The sequence below is a fragment of the Sander lucioperca genome, chromosome 23 (assembly GCF_008315115.2).
Source record: "Sander lucioperca isolate FBNREF2018 chromosome 23, SLUC_FBN_1.2, whole genome shotgun sequence".
NCBI lineage: Eukaryota > Metazoa > Chordata > Actinopteri > Perciformes > Percidae > Sander > Sander lucioperca.
Window position 1 is genome coordinate 18,898,159 of NC_050195.1, and position 18,483 is coordinate 18,916,641.

Here is an 18,483-nt window from a genome sequence, read left to right on the forward strand (position 1 = left end):
TGAGATGTTTTAGTGTCATGCAGAGGGCCAAATTCGCACCACTGATTAAATTTTACAGCACTTAATTTCATAATCAGAGCATGCAGCTGCAGACTTATTTTCCTCCGTCTGGCTTTCATGTGCTGTCAGACAGACAGGACATTAACACCCACAAGCTCCTGCTGTCTCTGTAGCACACAAACACACCCATGTATATGCACAGTTTTATTATAGATATACATGCATCACGCCAATGCACCTTGATCCAAAGCTTTCCAATGACACAGCGTAATCCGCAGTGGGACTCATTAAAAACAATAACCACCTCTAACTCCCAGCCACACTCTGACAAATGAGACCTCTTCCACACACAGAGAGAAAAACATGCTGAGAATTCAATGAGAGAAATGCACTCAGGGAATAAACACTGACTCATTCTCAAGTATTGTAACCATAAATTAGCCAACTTGCAGGGAGAAAAACCCCCATGTGTCCAATAACAACTTCTGTCCTCCCTATATCATGTTTGCTAACCTAATATCCAACATTACTAAACGTACGTATGTTAAAAAATGAAACTGCAATAAAAGCATAAATATTACACTTTTAAAAGAGGACAGACACCCTCTGCTTCTAAATATAAAGAATATGATGCAGCCGGTGCCTGTATGAATCATCACAGAGCAGGAGTAGCAGCCTAAGACCTATCTTTGCCTCTTGCTCATTATAAAGTTTATACTGTCATGTAGTGACTGCTGATCTTAGACCAGTAAGTGTGATTAGAGGTGTAAATTAGAGGTGGTAAGGAGACACATCTGAAACACTAAAATCAGATCCTCTAATCTCTTTCTGTTTTAACCAAAGGACGCAATTATCAGGATGGTTTCTCTAACATGTCATACTTTGGACATGTGCCATACTTTTTCAAATTAAAGTGGTGTCTGAGGCAAGAACAAATCAAGGGTAATGAAAATACAACTGGGCAAAGTCTCAAAATAACACAGGGCTGCGAAAGATGCCCCTGTCCTGAGGAGGTATAGGATATTATTAAATATTTAACTGGATTTAAAATTGCATGCTCCTTAAGGGTATGTGTTGAGTAATTTGTATAGGCATGGAAGCTATTACCATATGAAATTGAGTGCATTTTTATGTGTCAATCTGACTGTAAAACTCATTATTGGGTGCAAAAGGTGTGCGTTTGTAAAGTATAGCTGTGTTTACTAGCAGTTTATAACACCGCTCATCATACACTACAGATCAATAAGTCTCACAGCAAACATGTTATCCATTGGGTCTGAGATTATGTAACTTTTCCAGTTGGATCTTCAGATCTCATGCAAACAGCTACACCAAAGAACAACCTCTGGAAACTGCAAGAAAAATGCGATATGCACTTTGAAATACTATAAAAAATAAACTACAATTTAAAATAACTTTTGCGATGTTTGTGTAAACGACCCAGCCAACCCGAGACAGGCAGGTGGATTTATCACCACGGACAGTCTGTGAGGCGCTTAAATGAGGATACACTCGGCGAACAAGAGGCTGTTGTTGGAAAAATAATGATAACAAAATGAAACACAATTGCTTACCAAATTTTCTGTCAGCGAGTGCAGGTGAGGAGAAGAGGATTACAGCCAATGCCGCGAATAGGATGGGACACCACATTGAATCCATACCGCTCCAGCCTACTAATAACCGCTACTACTAATCCATCTCACACCTCCGCTAAAACAGCATGATTAACGCCGACTCAGGAGTGAGCTGCTTGGACGAGACTCGGACTAAAGAGGCATGTTGGAGGAGAAAGCACAGGAAAAACGCAGAGGCGGAAAAAATAAATCGCTAAATGGCAACACAATACAGGCGTTGTTTCAGCACCACAAACAGCAACCAGCTTCACGGAGGAGCCCCTCCTAAATTTCTGACGTCAAACACACATGGTGAGGAGGGATGATGTGTGCAGCATGTAATAGCTCGATGGATGGATTTAGATTTATGTGAAACACATGACAACATATCTCAGTGAAAGTGCCATTATAGGAAGGATATAGAAATGCATAACATTTACACAAAGATTAAAAAAAAAATCCTAAAAAAAGCTCCACATATTGCACAATAACTGCTACAGAAAGTTTTGGTTGATTTATACATCTTATTAAGAGAAAATGTTGACAAAATAAAAAAAATAAAGATTACACACACATATACAAACACATAGTTCCATCTATCTGTGATACTATTAGATTTAGATTAGATATGTGTATGTACATTTTTTATCTGGAAGTAATTACTAACAATAGCAACATGCCACCTCTTAAAAAGGAGACTAGCAATTAATCCAAAATATTTGTTTCAAAGAGGAATGAACAATCAAAATGTAATGTATGTGCTCCAGGACAATGAAATAATGTTAACTTGCAGTTCTTTTAAAAAATGAGATAAAACCTTTGAATTTGTGTCCCTGGGGTGAACAATCACAAGTACTGACTAAAGCAAAACAGTATGCAAATTCTTGAAATGAATGCCATTCCCCTTTAAGAATAAAGAGAGCAAAGAGGATGATTTATTGCTTGTTTGAACAGTTATTACTTGCCAAACCGCAGTACAGTCTCAAAAAGGAAAAACCATCAAATTTAGTTTGATTGATACGTTCGTTTTATTCTTTTTATAAGCATGCTACAGCTGACATGCTGATAGACCAACAGATACATAAACAAAAATAGTAAAACATGAAAAAAATATATGTATTTCATTTGAAAAAATGAACAGCAGAGCTGTGAAAAGAAAGCTTTAAAGAAGAATACCACTCAGTCTATGAAACCGTATTTCTGCAGTGGAGAGCTCCAGCTATATTTGTTAACATTATCAATACACAAAGCCTGAGAGACAAGACTTGAGCAATGTGTGCCATCATGAAGAAATAAATAAACAAAGAGAAGTGGAGCCAATCTGGAAAAACATCAGAGAGGCATTTGTTCTCAGCTTTAGATTTCAATCCAAACCATATATTTATTTTAAAAGCCCGGTAAGTGAAGTCGAAATATTTCATGTCATTTTTGTCTGCCAGCAACAGAAAGTCTGTCATGCTTACAGCAAAGCTGATATTATACGGCTCTCCTTAGCTTCATAAAATACAAATGTCTAGCAGTTATTACACATCAAACAGATCAATTTATAAATCCAGAATTTCATTCAAAGTCTTCAATGAAGTTTCATAAATAACCCTGTGACAGGAAGGGATTCAATGTTAGTCATTACAGCTCATGTACCAAAAATCAATGAATACTGTATATTTATACACAGTCTCTCTAAAGAAAACATCAGATATATCTTATTTCCTTCCACTTACCCCTGGATGTCTCTGGTGTCTACAGATGGGACTGCATGCTTGTAAAGCTGCTGCTGAACACATATGGCTGCGCTCTTCAAACCTGCTTTAGACTGCCCTGCTAAAAGTGTGACATATAACAAACTGTGATTTATCTTTACGAGCAAAAAGAAAAATATCAAAATTGCTTTTTTAATGACCGGGAACACTCAAATTCTAATCTAAATTCTGATCATGTAAACTCACTGTGTTTGATGACCGCCAAGACGTGCAGAACAGAAGCTAGTTCACTCAGACTGCTGATGGCCTCAGAGTCCAAAGAGGAGCAGACTTCTGTCAAAAATGCCCTGAAACAAACATTTAAAGGGTAACTAGCGCTTTTTTCAAACTAGACCCTATTTTCCTATGTTTTTGTGTCTAAGTGACTGATGGGAACAACAATCTTTGAAATTGGTCCAGTATTAAGCAAGATCGCTGCAGTCGACAGCGGTGAAACAAGCTACAATGTAAGTTAATAGGGCAATTGTCCAGCTTGTATTTACCTTCACAAAAGTGCTTGTGTTGCCACTGACAGGCTAAGATTAATATTATAAGTGTCTGACAACATTATGGAAAGGATTTCTAAGGAGGTCGACCTTTCTGTTAAAGAGTAAGATCCTTTTTTAAAAACATAAAAATATCTGCAAAATCGCGTTTGCTAAACCCGCCAGACTCCATGTAAATAAACCGTAATTTTAGCATCGTAAAATACACTTCATTCAAAGTCGACAGAAACAAAATAAAACTATGAAAAGCCGTTTTGGGTCATCTTTACACTTTTCCAACCATCACAACTCTGGTTTTGGTTGAAATAAACACATAGTTTACCGATTTACATGTGAAAATATGTTGGCTCTATACACGCTAAAAGTATTGCTTTTTTTAAATGGAGTCTGGTGGGTTTAGCGCTAGCGACTTCAGAGCGGTTTCTGGTTAAACAGAAAGGTCTCAAAGAAGTTTTAAAGGTCTATCGCTGAAGGGATCCTTTCCATAATGTGCGCAGAAAACTGCCGTGACCTAACGCAACAAACACACACAGAACGTCGAAGGTGTGTTGTTTTTGATTCTCGGCATGTGGCTGTTGCCACAGCCAGAAGACAAATTTTGTTTCAAAAGAAGCTGGAGGAAGCAAAAAAACACCACTGGCTAAACTATTTAAAAATGACAGGTTTGTTCAGGACACCCCCGTTTGTCGCTAGCAATGATGACGCAGTGATTAGTGACGATTCTCTCTGACCAATCAGTAGTCTGCAGGTTTTCACATCACCTTTTGGTATCGCCTCAGCTTGCTTGGAACCTCGACGGAGGTGATACTAAAAAAAGTTCCTGTTAGCAGGTATCAGGGACTTTTTTTCCATAATGGAAAACCAAAAAAGATGACAGACTAAGCTGAGGGCATGTTCAGTTGTCCCTGGTGTGTAAGTAAGAGAAAGTGGACGTAGGATATTTACCTGGTAAGAGAGGGTAATTTGAGGATGACAGACAGTAGGATGCTGGACAGAGGAGGCATGTCCTCCACTGACTCTGGGGCGATCACCTCTTCAGGATGGGTGATCTTTAAAAATAAGTGCACAGCAGCATTCATCATTTCCCTTAATTGAATTGCTCAAGAACATAATCAATCAAGTCGCTTATGTACGCCCAGGACGTGCGGGATATTGGTAAAAGACAAATGCACTGGCAGGCAGTTCATACCTTCTGAAGCAAATGTCTCTTCTCCACGATGATGACAGCAAAAAGAGTAGAGAAGACCCCCCTGAGAGGTGCTTTGTCCCAGGTCACTGCCACTTGGAGGAAGTCTGTCAGGCCAGGAACGGCTGACTGACACAGCTAAGTCAGGACACATAGATAGAGATATTCTTTAGAGACCGTCTTTAGTTATGGAGCAAGATGTACAGTGCTCCATAACTAAAGTTATGGACGTTTTTATAGATGTTGTTATAGATGCAATTACAAGAATAAACCAATAAATGTTTCTGTTGACAACTAGTAAGAAAACAGCCGGCGTGGAGGCAAACACATTCAGTACAGGGTTAAGTAAGAAATAAACTAAATAAAGTGCAGTTTCTTTTTAAGACCTTTCTAAGACCATTATGAATGAAATTTAAGACCTTTATCACAACATCAAAAACAAAGTCAGATGTTAGAGTCCGGAAACATCATCGGAAACAATTCTCCAATTTACCTCATTGGCATTATAGGGCTGGTGTCTAGATTGGCTGCGATATAGTGTAAGTTGCATGTTGGTCTCATTTGTAGTCATAATACAGCAAATTATATGTTGGTGACTAGCGACAGAGAATTACAACATCACAGATTATTTTTAAAAAAACAAAAAAGAAAAACAACATTCTTAAGCGCTGCGGGAACATTTTAATGACCATTAGAGATAGCGTTACATTGACATAGGAAAATTAAGACCTGTTTAAAATTATTTAAGACCTAGAACACAATACTTTTGAATTTAAGACTTTTTAAAAGGCCTAAAATTTTGACTTTGAAATTTCAGACTTTTTTTTAGACTTTTCAAGACCCTGTGGAAACCCTGAGTTTATGTAGAACAAATGTAGTGATACACCAGATAAAAGAATGAAATCAACACACTGGGGGTTAAAATGTCTACATACCTGTTTTCCCTCCTCTGGTTCCTTTCTAAGACGGCGAGCCAAGAGCTCTACAATCTTCTGAAAGATGTTGCCCACCACACCCAGAACGACAGTGGTTGCATCTTCCTCATTTTCCTGAGCGGGGTTGTTGTTGTTGTCCTCAGGTCCGTAGCTGTCCACCACCTCCTTCAGAATCGGGAGCACTGCAGGAATACACAGGTAGCCTGCCTCTGGAAACGCAAAGGAAAATACATTAATGTCTGTAAAAATGACAACTCAGGTAACGAAACATGATGCAACAGGACTGTTTTAGGTATATAAAATATAGCTTCTGTTACTGTAGAGTGTGGTCTAGACCTACTCTATCTGTAAAGGGTCTTGAGATAACTACTGTTTTTATGATTTGATACTATAAATAAAATTGAATTGAATTACATTACATTGTTTTCAGTTATAATTGCAGTGTCTCAGTACTCTTGCGGTATGGTTAACTTAAACAAGGCATTTGAAACACTCACCGGAGAGGAGGGTGAGCGAGCACAAGTGGAGGATTTGACCCTTGAACGTCTCGTCGCCCAAACCCACAAGTAAAACGTCTCGGCACACCGTCAGGAAACTCTGGTAAAATGCATCATCGTCACGATGGAGAAAATGTTTCACACTCCAAAAAAAGAAAACTTTTAAAATCAAAAACAAATAGAGATGACACAGAGTCTTAGGGGAGCTACATTTCAGTATAATGTTCATTTCTACCGCTAGCTGGTAGCCTGGAGAAGGTGCCTACGATCCCCCGCCACTACATTAATAAGAAGGCAACTGAAACAGGGTTATTTTCAATATCTGATCGCAGCAGTTATGTGGTGACAGGCTGGAGAATGATGGCACAAATAAAGAAAATAAGCCCATTTCAGCAATAACGAGCAGGAGGAGGCATGTACATGAGTGTGTATGGACTGGAACAGAACAATCTGTCAGGAGTCTAACTTTATTGAGCAGAACTGAAAGTCCTGGAAGCAGGAGGCAAAAAGGCTCCACAAAATGTAATGTTCTGGATAACAACATAACGGTGTGTTCTCATCTACAGCCTTGGTACAGGCTACGTATCAAAGTGAAAATGAGTGAGAGAGAAATCTAAACTGGCAATTTATGAACAAGGAGAGATATTATTTAATTTGCAAGAAGTCTGCATTTCTGCAGAGAAATGATCTTGCATGGACTGACTTTACAATTCTCATAAATGCTAAATATATTTTTAGGAGATACAGATGCACTCCAATATGATACTTGCAACCTTCTATCCATATCATCCAAATCAAGACCTCACAGATCTCACCTCATTGTAGCTGGTAGATATTAAAATATATTAAAATGTCCTCTACTGAGAGCACTTGGGCATTTAGGACAGTGGCTAAGTGTTGGTCTAACTGTGTGGTTAAATATATAATGGCCAGGCAATAATTTACCTCATCACAAAATACAACACATTTTCATGTGCAGCTGCTGAAGGTAATATTCTGTTATGAAAATGTACCCACCTTGTGTGCCTTAGTCACGCATTTGTGCTGCAGTGGAGATGAGTGTCCCATCTCCGTTAATGGAGACCAACCACATTTTCCATATTTGCACAAATTAAATTCTGGTGCTTACTGCAGCCCTGCATATTCCGCAAGTCATTTTAGCTTCACTAATTATAGTCGGGCAAGGCTCAATAGACCCTTAGAATAGGCCCAACACATATTTGTTTGGGCTCAATTACTCCTTAGCGGACGTTTTCCTGTCTTAAGTCCTCTACTGAAACCATGTAAGTTGGCTTTTGGAAGCTACATGTTTACATAATGAGTAATGGTAGAGCTCACCTCAGTTATCTGTGCAGCCAGTGGTTGTGACTTCTCCGACTCATCGTCATCATCATCGTTGGTACGTTTAGCCAGGAAGGGCAACACCCTCTCAGCTACCCACGCTGCCACATGCTCCAGAGAGAGCAAGTACTCTCGACCCTCGGAGGACTAGGAAAGAAATAAATGGTTTCATTTTTCTTACCTTTAACTTGTTTTTGTAGTTTACGAAGGAAAACTATTTATTTCTGGACACAGAAAAACAAAGTATACCATTTAGGCTTGTGACCAGAACGTAACTGGCTTACAAAACTGAGTAATCTGGAAAAATGCTCTCTCCCCTGCCTCAACACCTACTGTAGGGCAATGACAGATGGTTATTTTATTTTTTATTATTGATTATGCGATAAATCATTTGGTCTATGTCAAAAACATAGTGAAAATTGCCTAATCACAACTTTTAAGAGCCCAAAATGATGCCTTCAAATGTCTTGTTTTGTCCGTCCAAAAGTCCGAAATCGAAAGGTATTCAGTTTACTATTATATATGATGAAGAGAAGCAGCACATCCTGTCATATGACAAGCTGGAACATGTGAATGTGCAGTCATTTTTTGAAAAATGACTGGAAAAGATTATTAATAAAAAAAAAAAAAAATTATTTTCACATGACCTGGTAAAAACAATTACCAGCTCTAACCTATTGCCAAGCTTCTAGTGGAGTGCTCATTTACAAAGAAAGTAACTGCACTAAACATCCTGTAGCTGTATGAATGTCTAACAAAGCTTCGTTGGAGCAAAATGAGAAACTCACATTATGTTGCAGATGTGCACCGAGACGCACGTGGTACATGAAGACTTTCAGCGCAGTCTCCATACTGGGACTTTTAGGGTCTTCTGTCGGGGAGCTGAGGTGAGTGTACAGGACCAACTGTTGAGACAAATATCACAATGATTCACATGTCAGTGGAAAACTGCTTCTCATAGAGGAAAGATTGAAATACATTTATCTACTCTTTCTATAGATGCTGAAGATAAATGTATTCAAAACTCACGTCTGTTGAAATGAAATATTGATGAAAGGTAGCCAACATACCCTCCAGTTTCCTAGAACTGTATGGAGCTGTTTCAGAGGTTTCTGACCAAGAGCCAGGACTTTCTCCCGTGTTGACGTGTTGCTGAATAGGTACTCCAGGTAAGCGAGTGCCAGGTCTGGTTTGGCCTCCACAGTCTCCTGGATACGCACTCTTCGATTGGTGTTCGCCTTGTCGAAGTTGAAAGAAGTTACAAAGATCAACAAGGGATGTGTGTCTGGATTAAATCTCTTACTTTTCAGAAAGATCTGAGAAACCTAACAATACAATAATTTCAGCCCTTCCGTGTTGTATTGACTGACCCCTTGCTTGGGCAGAGCCTCAGTTAGCCAGTCAGTGACGAGTTCGAGGATGTCAGCAGCTTGGCCCCAGCAGCACATGCAGTCTAACAGCTGGCTGTACTGTGTTAACGTTGCTCCTGAGTCCATCCTCCTCAGTCTGGACAGGATGCCACAGCTGGGAACGAGAGAGCGGGATGAAAGACAGGTTAGACAGTAAAACAGAAGAGTAAATGGGTGTAAAAAGCCGAAACAAGATGGAGACAGAGAAGAGGAGATCTGTCTATTGCTTACCTGAATGTTGGAACTGCAGCTGGGGGCATAAATGAGGCCAGTTGTATGAGAGGAACAGTACACCGCTCATCCTGGAAAAAACAAATCAAGAAAGTTTTATAGTAATACTTGTTCATGAAAGAAAAACTACAGTGTGCTGTTATTTTAACTTCATCATGATGTTTGTGTCTTTCCCTCAGATGTTCTAGTGTTGCTGCCTGTCTCAGAGGCACCCCTGCAGCTCCATATCCACAAACTATGCGAGGCCTGGTGGAAGAAGGGGCTGAAGGAGAAAGGAGGTACCTCAAAAGCCTGGAAATACTTGGCCATGACATTTCCAAACTTGGCAACAGTGTACTTCTGGGCCTCTTCATTTTGTTTCAGGGCCTTCTCGACACTTCTCCACAGGATGGCCACAACCTCCAGCAGACTGGACACGACGACCAAGTCTTTCCCAAGTAGAGGTTCAGCCTGCTAAGATCAAACTCCAATTTGAATCTCCATAAACTCAGACACATAGTATTCACAATTTGAACTCATGTATCCAAACATTCCCATTATATCTGATCAAGGTTTGGACAGAAAAAAGGTTTAGATTGACAAATAAATTAACAACTACACCCTCAAAAATGCCAAAACTAATAAATATTGTGACAGGCATTTTCCCACTATTTTTGACACTTTATAGAATCAACGTATTTCTCAAAGTTTAGTTTGTGGAGATAAAGTAATGCTCAATTATATTTTTTGAACAACAAAAAATGCAAATAATAATAATAATTAAAAAAAATCCAAACTCAAAAAACTTGTTCTGTCATTTCGGTTAGCGTCTCAGTCTTACTGCACTGTTCTCCTTGTTGCTGTCATTAATCTGGGACAGGTCAGTGTCAGTCTGGATACAGCTGTTCAGAACACGGCGAATGGCCAACATCAGCTTTACTGCAAGAGAAGACAAAACAATAGATGAACCTACTACAAATGCACCATGCTAAATCATTTCATTTTTTTACAGTCTTAAACTGTGCCATGTACACACAGCACTTACTTATGTTAGTGGGGGCTGTGTGTTTGTGGGCATGCTGGTAGAACTTCCTGGCAGCCATGGGGTTCATCTGGATGAGGGTGATGCACCGACAGCACCACTCGCTCTCGGAATCGTTGACGGGGAAGAAGGACTTGTAGAGCAGATCGACAATGCGCTTGGAAACCGGATGGGAATCGATAGCCAGACGGGCCAGCAGGTGGTCCATGTTGCACACATCCCAAAACTGGAGAGCGGCACACCATGAGAAAACGTGGCCTCTTTTTACACCTGGCATTAACTTGCATCTTGTAATCGGATTGTGTATCAATCCAATGTGGCTGAATAACATCTGGATTTGTACCAAGCACTTTGATATATCTTCAGTAGCAGAAGTTTATGACTGAAGCTGCATGCCAATTATTCGATTTGTGTGAACGTCCTTGTTGGATTTGGACATGGAAGTTTATTTTACAACAGCTTTGTGTATTTTAGAGAAATACTGTGCATTTTGTGTTCCAACAAACTGTCTTCACCATCTCAAATAACAGGTTTCCCTTCATTGTTTATGTGGGAAATCTATCCCTTCCAGTATTTTAAATTGTTAATGTCATTCATAAGTAGATATTCTGACTTTTTATTTTTAAGCCATGTTATTTTTAAGCCTAATAACATGTTCATTTTTTCTTGCATTATATTGTTGGTATTGTTTAATTAGAATGGTATTGTGGCCGGGTTGGTTCAGCAGGCGCACATATACTTCGAGGTTCATGCCTCGACCCAGAAGTCCAGGGTTTGAAACCGACCTGTGATAATTTCCTGCATGTCTTCCCCTCTCTCTTCCCTTTCTCACCTAGCTGTCCTGTTGAATAAAGGCGGAAAAAGCCAAAAAATAATCTTTAATTTGAATGGTATTTATCATTGGTTGTGGATACTGTTTTAGTTATGTTTATTTTTGCCTTGATCCTAGAGTCTTTGTGGTACACTCCTGTACCTTTGTATTTCTGATTTAAAAGGGTCCACTGACAAGCTTGTTCGGTCATTCAAATATATGAATGGGCTTTATTAAGGCTTAACATGGTGAGTCTGCGATTGTCCAATTGTATTTTTCTTTTGTTGTTGCTGTTTCCGTTGTTTGTACAGTTCAAACTGTTTTGTTTAATTCGGAAAACTAATGAATAAAGTGTCTATTAAGTGTCAATCCAGATCCCTGTGTACTTTAAAATGGCTATAAAATTCAAATAAGAGATAAACACAATTTAAAAAAAAAAAGAAGTGATAATAACACAAGAAAAAAATCAGCCCTATTAAGAGCCTGTATAACAATGTACAAAGCAAAAAGAAACCCTACACATACAGTACCTTGGCAGCACGCACTGCCTTGACCTTAATAAGCATGTCAAGGAAAGCTGTGCGGACTTTCTCTGAGTTGTCGTGAAGGCTGTATTTGAGAGTAGGCAGGAGTTTTTCCAATATTGGATGGCTGAGAGTGTTGTCCAAGACAATAGTCAGACACTGGGGAAAATATTACACAAACCACAAGTCATTAAATATCTTGTCTACAGCCAATAAAATCAGTCGTGCTAATTCCGTCTACAGTGACAATAGTGCTAACAACTCGGCATCACAAAACATCTGGACAAGAATGCCTAATTATTGTAATACATTTGTAATATAACTTGACTTAATAATGACAGTTTGTTAAACATGCTCTCAGCTTAGATCCTGGATAAGATGTAATGTTAGTAATCTAACTCTAAGTTCCTACCTTGAAGACTGAGCACCGGACATCAGGGGAGCTGTTGTCAGCCGCCAGCTCCATCACCAGCTTCTTCAGGAAGTCTGTGATGATGATACTAGGGAGGAGCTCCCAGCACTTGGCCAGGATCTTACACACTCCCAGGGTAGCATTGGAGCGTACAGTGGGATGAGGGTCATCAAGGAGGCCCTGTGGGTGACAGCTAGGTGGTTATCATTTAGGCACTGAGGTTCATGTTCAAATTCAAAAGGTCCAACAATTCATTTTGATTTTATTTTACTCCTTCTTAAGATCAGTATTTGTGTGTTGTGGCTTTACAGCACCAAAAATAAAACACTGAGTAAAAAAAAAAAAAAAAAAAAAAAAAAAAGTACTAAACATTATAACTTCAGTTTCCACACAACAAAAAGATGAATGGTTTGAAAGATTCTCACCATCACTGTGTCCAGCTGCTTTTGAATGACCTCATCTATATTCTTGTTGTTCTGCTCTGGGTCATGGACTGGGAAGGCCTCCGTGAAAAGCAAAGTGGCATTTGCACGCACCTCAAAGTTTGGAGCCTGAAGAAATCAAACAGAAACACATTACACTAGAATAAAATACACACACAAAAAAAAAAAAAAAGTATGAATGCAGTTAGAAATCTGTATCTGTACACTTAAAGCTTTCCAGAGAATGGGCTTGTAGAGATTACAGAGCATCTTGTCCACCTTGCTACAGCCCTTCCTTGTGTGGAAATAGCTTACGATCTGCATAGGAAAACAGGGAGATCAGAGAATAAACACACACAGTATGATGTGCATATCATGACTGTAATTGTTCTTTAAAAACAGCTAATAAGTCTACCTGTCGGACTTTGGCATGGACAGGAGATGTTCTATGAAGGAAGATCGCATTCTGCATAAAATCCTGAATGCATGAGTTCTCAATCCTCTCCAGAAAGTCCCCGCTAGCCTTATTCCAGGCTCTGAAGTAGATCTCCGTAATATGAGTGGTCATCTTCCTGTACAAAACAATTTAGTAGTAAATAACGTGAAGATAAAATTGACTACTTTCAAACTAAATAAAGTAAGCGTCTTACTTGCTATAAAACTCTAGCTGGTTTTTGATGGTGCCATGAATAACCCAGATGAAGTCGACATTCCAGCTGAAAAGAAACACCAGGAATCGCTTTCCCTGCGACAATATAAACATCGTCATCAGGCTGACAGCTCAAAGACAAAACCACAACAATGAGAAACATAACAGAGACAGTGACTCAAACACACATAGTAGCAAAATATCACTCGACTCACGTCATCGCTTCTAATGTAAATAGGACGGTGAAAGCACTGAATCAACAAGTTGATTATCTGCTTGTCGCCTTCTGATGTGTAGTCCAGACTCCAAAGCACATCATGGAGACTCCAGACTCTTTGGATCTCAGCACCCTGACAACACAGAGTATGTATTAAAGTTAGGGCTGAGTATCTTTTAAAAATGTCCAATACCAGTACAGATACCAATATCGTGACTTTGATACCAGTTCCTAAACAATACTTTTTTCGATTTTAATTTCATAAAAAAAAAAGAAATTACAACATTACGGCACAAATCTTTTAATTTATTTTTCAGCTCTTACTACGTGAGCCCCGTCTCTGTGCAACATAGAGGTTTTCCTGCGTGTCTCTATGACGTGTAATGTTAGACAGCTAATTACAAACATTATTAGATGCATGCTGCATGCTTATTGGCTCACTGACGCTGTTGAGGTTTACTCCCAAGGTACTGAAATTGGGTATTGAATGACGAAGCATTTTTTAATACTTGATACTTGAGAGGCAATTCGGTCGGTGCCTAAAGTATTGAATTCGGTACCCAGCTCTAACTGAAGTTATTTAAAATAATGCAACAACACTACTAGAAGTGAAAATAAAGCTTAGTGATGATAATCTTAAGGCCACAGCAAAAGGCCTAATGTTGATTGTTTTGACATATAACTGAGGTCAAATACTGACTGGTTTCTTCAAAATGAAGCTCTTCTGCAGAGAGATGAAGAAAGCAGTGCGACCAAACTGTTCTTTCTCCTTCAGCCCCTTCTTCCACCAGGCCTCACACAGTTTGTGGATATGGAGCTGCAGGGGTGCCTCTGAGACAGGCAGCGACACTAGAACATCTGAGGGAAAGACACAAACATCATGATGAACTTAAAATAACTATCTAGCTGAAGACACATCAATTTAGCAGAGAAAAAAATTAGCAAAGGACACTGACCGTGAAGCCTGTGGGTTATTTCCAGAAGGGCACTGTAGGTGTCACCGTCTTGTAGGACCTTTAAGGACACAGCAGCCACTAGTGTCACGCCATCCACAACAGCCATGACATGTTTCTGAAGGAATAGTAAATAAAAGTAGATGTTAACAAAAAATATGTATCAAAATTTCGTTCTGATACATAAATTTAGCGATGAAAACTCCTGCACACTGCCTAAATATATCAAGTTTAATAGTAGGCAACATTTTGGTACTAGAGCATCTTCAGGCAAATGGTGTTACATCCTGAGAAGCCATCTTTTGTAGGAGGTGACTGTTTTTTGTGCACCAATCAACAACTTCCACATCAAATCAGGCATAAGTAAGTAACGTTCATTCACATTTTCATTACTAAGCTTAAACTTCAATACAACCCCTCTATAGTAACCAGATGGCTTCTCAGGATGTAACACCATTTGCCTGAAGATGGTCTAGTACCGAAACGTTCCCTACAATTAAACTTTATATATTTTTGCAAGTTAGACAGTGTGTGGGAGTTGTCTTCGCAACTTCTGACCTGCTTGTCCCCCTCCGATGCACCTCACGTCTCACGTTGTAGATGTGCGAAGTATTTTTCTGTACTGATACACATATTTAAACAGCAACAGCTTATCAAATTGTAATGCCATCAAAGTTTATGTCACAATTGTCATAAACTGGGTGCCTGGATAGCTCAGTTGGTAGAGCGGGCGCCCATATATAGAGGTTTACTCCTCGACGCAGCGGGCCCGGGTTCGACTCTGACCTGCGGCCCTTTGCTGCATGTCATTCTCCCCTCTCTCTTCCCTTTAATTTCTTCAGCTGTCCTGTCAATAAAGGCCTAAAAATGCCCCAAAAAATAATCTTAAAAAAATAATAAATAAATAAAATTGTCATAAACTGACTCACAGGGTCTGCAGCCAACTCCACTTCCATGCCCTCATCCCTGCCCTGCACCCAGCGCTCCGGAGGCAACTCCTGCAGGACATCCTGAAGGAGTGAAGCCAGTTTTCCCCACAGAGTCTGCCTCTGGTCTCTGGGCATCTCCTGCACCACCTCCTCCACATCGAAAGGCTCTGTTTTGTTCTTCTGCTCGGCGACACAGACATACAGTGCATGATAGACACACTCAGCTACAAAAACACTTGATGTAACTACAAAAGGACTTTTCATTCCCAGTAGTAGATGACTTATACATCCAAAATAATCCGGTTCCACTTTGTGATTGTTAGCTTTGATTGATAGCTTTTCTGTGCTATGAATTCTTTGTTTATTTTAGGGTGTTATCAGAGTCAGTAAATGTAACACTTAACTTTGGGCTCTAGTAACATGTGTCCTATTTAGATATTTAATCTACATTTTAAAGCTAAATCAAACAGAGAAGTGTGATTTGCAGAAACTATCAGACGTAACAAAATGTGAGACTAATTTCCCAAATTATATGGAGTAAATTCCCAAATTGTACCTGTAATACAGTTCACAATTGATATTTTCTCAAAATATAGCGAGCTGCATTTAGTTGCTAGTTGTAGAACATGCGAAAACTGATCTAGTCAAATTATAACAAATAGTTTTAAAGGTGTTAATTTAACTTTATGGTCAATTTTGAGGCAGCAGTTTGTAGTGCTCTTGCATAGTATTATACTGACAAGTGTGATAATATTTAGTTTACTTCTCGTGTATTAGCGAAATTTTAACGCAAGAGTAAGTAATAAAGTTATATTAACCTGAGACACATCCAGGAGATCTGGTGGCTCTAAAGGCTTCCTGGTTATCTAGCTACGTTACAAGAAGTTAACGTTACTCACATGAAGCTGGATAAAGCGAAGGAATTCTTCCACATTTTCCTGACAGGCAGCCTCTAAAAACGCCTCTCGCTTGGACATGTTATCGGTTCTCCAAGCGATGGTAAGGGACGTGAGGATTTCCCAGGCAAACTGCAATAAAAAAACACAATAACGATAACGAGAATACCTAACGTATTAGCTAACTAACCTAACGATAGCTGGCTAACGTTAAGTTACTGTAACGTTAACAAGATCAAAACAAATATGGCAGCCAGTTTCTCAAAAGCGTTAAAAGTGTTATTTGCGAACGTTAATACTACTGTGTCCGTTGGTACTTATACAATTATGAGTTATAATCAGCAAAGTATAAAATATGAACCTATAGCTTCGTCACTTACCTTTTTATTTTTAATTTTGTAAGCCGACAACCGTTGGCTGACAGCCTCCTAATAACAACTGCAAACCCGCGCAAATTTGGATGAAAGTGCGTCATGACGTTGTGCGTCCACTTTGACGCTGACGTTATTATTATTGTCGTTTGTTTCCACTGCCACTAGATGGCGACAAGTCCCTGCATATATCTTACAGCTTGAGGAGCATCTCGCTGCAGTCTGCGGGAAGCGGGGCTTGACATCAAGCCCCGCCCACATCCAAGTCAGTCTTTTTTTTTTTTTTTTTTTTAAACCTACGTCGTCTCCCCATACGCTCGAACCATACAGTCTATGGCTCGAACGGACCAAGACGGTAGCAAGCCTCATATCCTCTTGTTTCACATTAGATGACAGAAACTGATGTAAGCTAAACACAAACGACATTTCATGCAACAACAGTGAACTGTAATTGGGCCCGTGTACTTTTTCGTTCATTTGATTTCCGACTTTGAAACGAAAAGAGTGGTTCGGAAATAACCTAAAACTGCTCCGGTGAAAGCCTTGTTTTCATGAGCTTCTGGGGCTAGCTGCTAGCTAGCTCGGAAGCTACATCTGATGGAAGGCAGGTTGCTAATTAGCCAATGCTAAAAAGTATGGAAGTAGCCTACTAGTTTCCCCTGCTTTCTATCAATATTCCTCATTATTTGTCTTTTGGTGTAGTTTGCTAACATGCTCGTAGACATGTAAATGAACTGTTTGCGTGCTAGCTAAGTCAACGGTCAACACCTTTTATATTGTAACGTGAAAGCTCAGGCTGCGTTAGCTTCAGCTAAACCACAGCAGGAACTTCCACTGCCCCGTTAAAATGCAACTTCAACCCTCGGATATAACGGTAATCACGTAGCGATTTTACTGTATCTAAACATCTGTATGTGTGTTCGACCTTTTGAAATACTTAGATTAGGTGTGTTACTGTGCAGGTAATATCCGAGGAGCATCTCGCATGATTGTGAGTTCTCCTGAACCAGACTGAGAGACCATTTAAAGACTCAGGAACCCTTTGCAGGTGTTTTGGATTAATTAGCTGATTAGAGTGGGACACTTTGAGCCTAAAATATTGAACCTTTTCACAATATTCAAATTTTCTGAGGGTTTTCATAAACTGTAAGCCATAGTCATCAAAATGATAACAAATACAGGCTTGAAATATCTCGCTTTGCATGTAATGAGTCTATATAATTAGTTTTACCTTTTAAGTTGAATTACTGAAATAAATGAACTTTTGCACAATATTCTAATTTTTTGAGTTTCACCTGTATGCTTCTGGTTCACCTGTTAATCGTTAAAGCAAAATCGCCCCTTTGTACATTTGGTTGTGACTGAATTCTTGCTGTTAATATGAAAGTCCATAACGAAACAACACACCATTATACTTTTGAGGGCTAAATTAAATGAAATATGGCTCGTTTTCCGTTTGAACACATTGTCATCAATATTAACAAGGTTTAAAATGACCCATTTTTCAAATTTGGATATCATTCAAAATCAGAAATCAGTAGTAACTACATGAAAACTTCACTGTTGCATGAAATATCGTTTGTTTAGCCTACATCATCAGTTTCTATCTAATGTGAATCAAGAGGATCTATCAGCTTCGCTACCAGGCTGTCTTTTTTTTTTTTTTTTTGTCTTCAAAAAACTTTATTATTCAAGTACAGATCCATAAACACATTGAAAACATTAAATGCATACATACATACACGAAAAAGGGGCGCATTAAATTTACATTAAAGAGGTTGTAAGGCATTGTAAATGTTCAGAGTCCGGATGGCTTTCTTA

General features: G+C 39.2%; 2 protein-coding genes across 4 annotated transcripts in view; both read right to left on the minus strand.

The window, feature by feature from the left end:
• ptprn2 (protein tyrosine phosphatase receptor type N2) overlaps positions 1-1,912 on the minus strand; it is a 125,786-nt gene extending 123,874 nt beyond the window's left edge. The window contains exon 1 of the mRNA XM_031292882.2: positions 1,575-1,912. Within this exon, the coding sequence (XP_031148742.1) occupies positions 1,575-1,659 (85 nt within the window). The 5' untranslated portion in view covers positions 1,660-1,912. The remainder of the gene's footprint in view (positions 1-1,574) is intronic.
• Positions 1,913-3,001: 1,089 nt separating this feature from the next.
• On the minus strand, positions 3,002-16,843 carry ncapg2 (non-SMC condensin II complex, subunit G2). 3 transcript variants are annotated; one of them, XM_031292880.2, is made up of 27 exons: positions 16,672-16,843; positions 16,295-16,423; positions 15,396-15,575; positions 14,470-14,584; positions 14,214-14,371; positions 13,512-13,646; positions 13,298-13,392; positions 13,063-13,219; positions 12,873-12,965; positions 12,651-12,776; positions 12,226-12,405; positions 11,820-11,972; positions 10,482-10,704; positions 10,278-10,375; positions 9,740-9,907; positions 9,458-9,528; positions 9,188-9,341; positions 8,888-9,061; positions 8,606-8,722; positions 7,815-7,964; positions 6,477-6,576; positions 5,980-6,188; positions 5,048-5,182; positions 4,804-4,907; positions 3,560-3,660; positions 3,335-3,434; positions 3,002-3,209 (listed from the first exon to the last, which is right to left on the minus strand). In XM_031292880.2, exons 2-27 carry the CDS (start codon positions 16,370-16,372, stop codon positions 3,158-3,160), a joined length of 3,426 nt encoding a protein of 1,141 aa, XP_031148740.1. In that variant the 5' UTR covers positions 16,373-16,423; positions 16,672-16,843; the 3' UTR covers positions 3,002-3,157. The 3 variants fall into 3 exon arrangements, with proteins under 3 accessions (XP_031148740.1, XP_031148741.1, XP_031148739.1); XM_031292881.2 differs by having other exon boundaries at positions 8,888-9,055; positions 9,740-9,910; XM_031292879.2 differs by having other exon boundaries at positions 9,740-9,910.
• Positions 16,844-18,483: the final 1,640 nt, after the last annotated feature.

What these genes read in the sequence shown, in the direction of transcription:
- ncapg2 (XM_031292879.2), bottom strand. Translation starts at nt 16,372, where the DNA reads ATGTCCAAGCGAGAGGCGTTTTTAGAGGCTGCCTGTCAGGAAAATGTG. An exon ending in AGGCTCTGCCCAAGCAAGGG is followed by an intron (nt 9,062 to 9,187) that starts GTCAGTCAATAC and finishes TCTTTCAACTTC; the next exon opens with GACAAGGCGAACACCAATCG. An exon ending in CTCGCTCACCCTCCTCTCCG is followed by an intron (nt 6,189 to 6,476) that starts GTGAGTGTTTCA and finishes TTGCGTTTCCAG; the next exon opens with AGGCAGGCTACCTGTGTATT.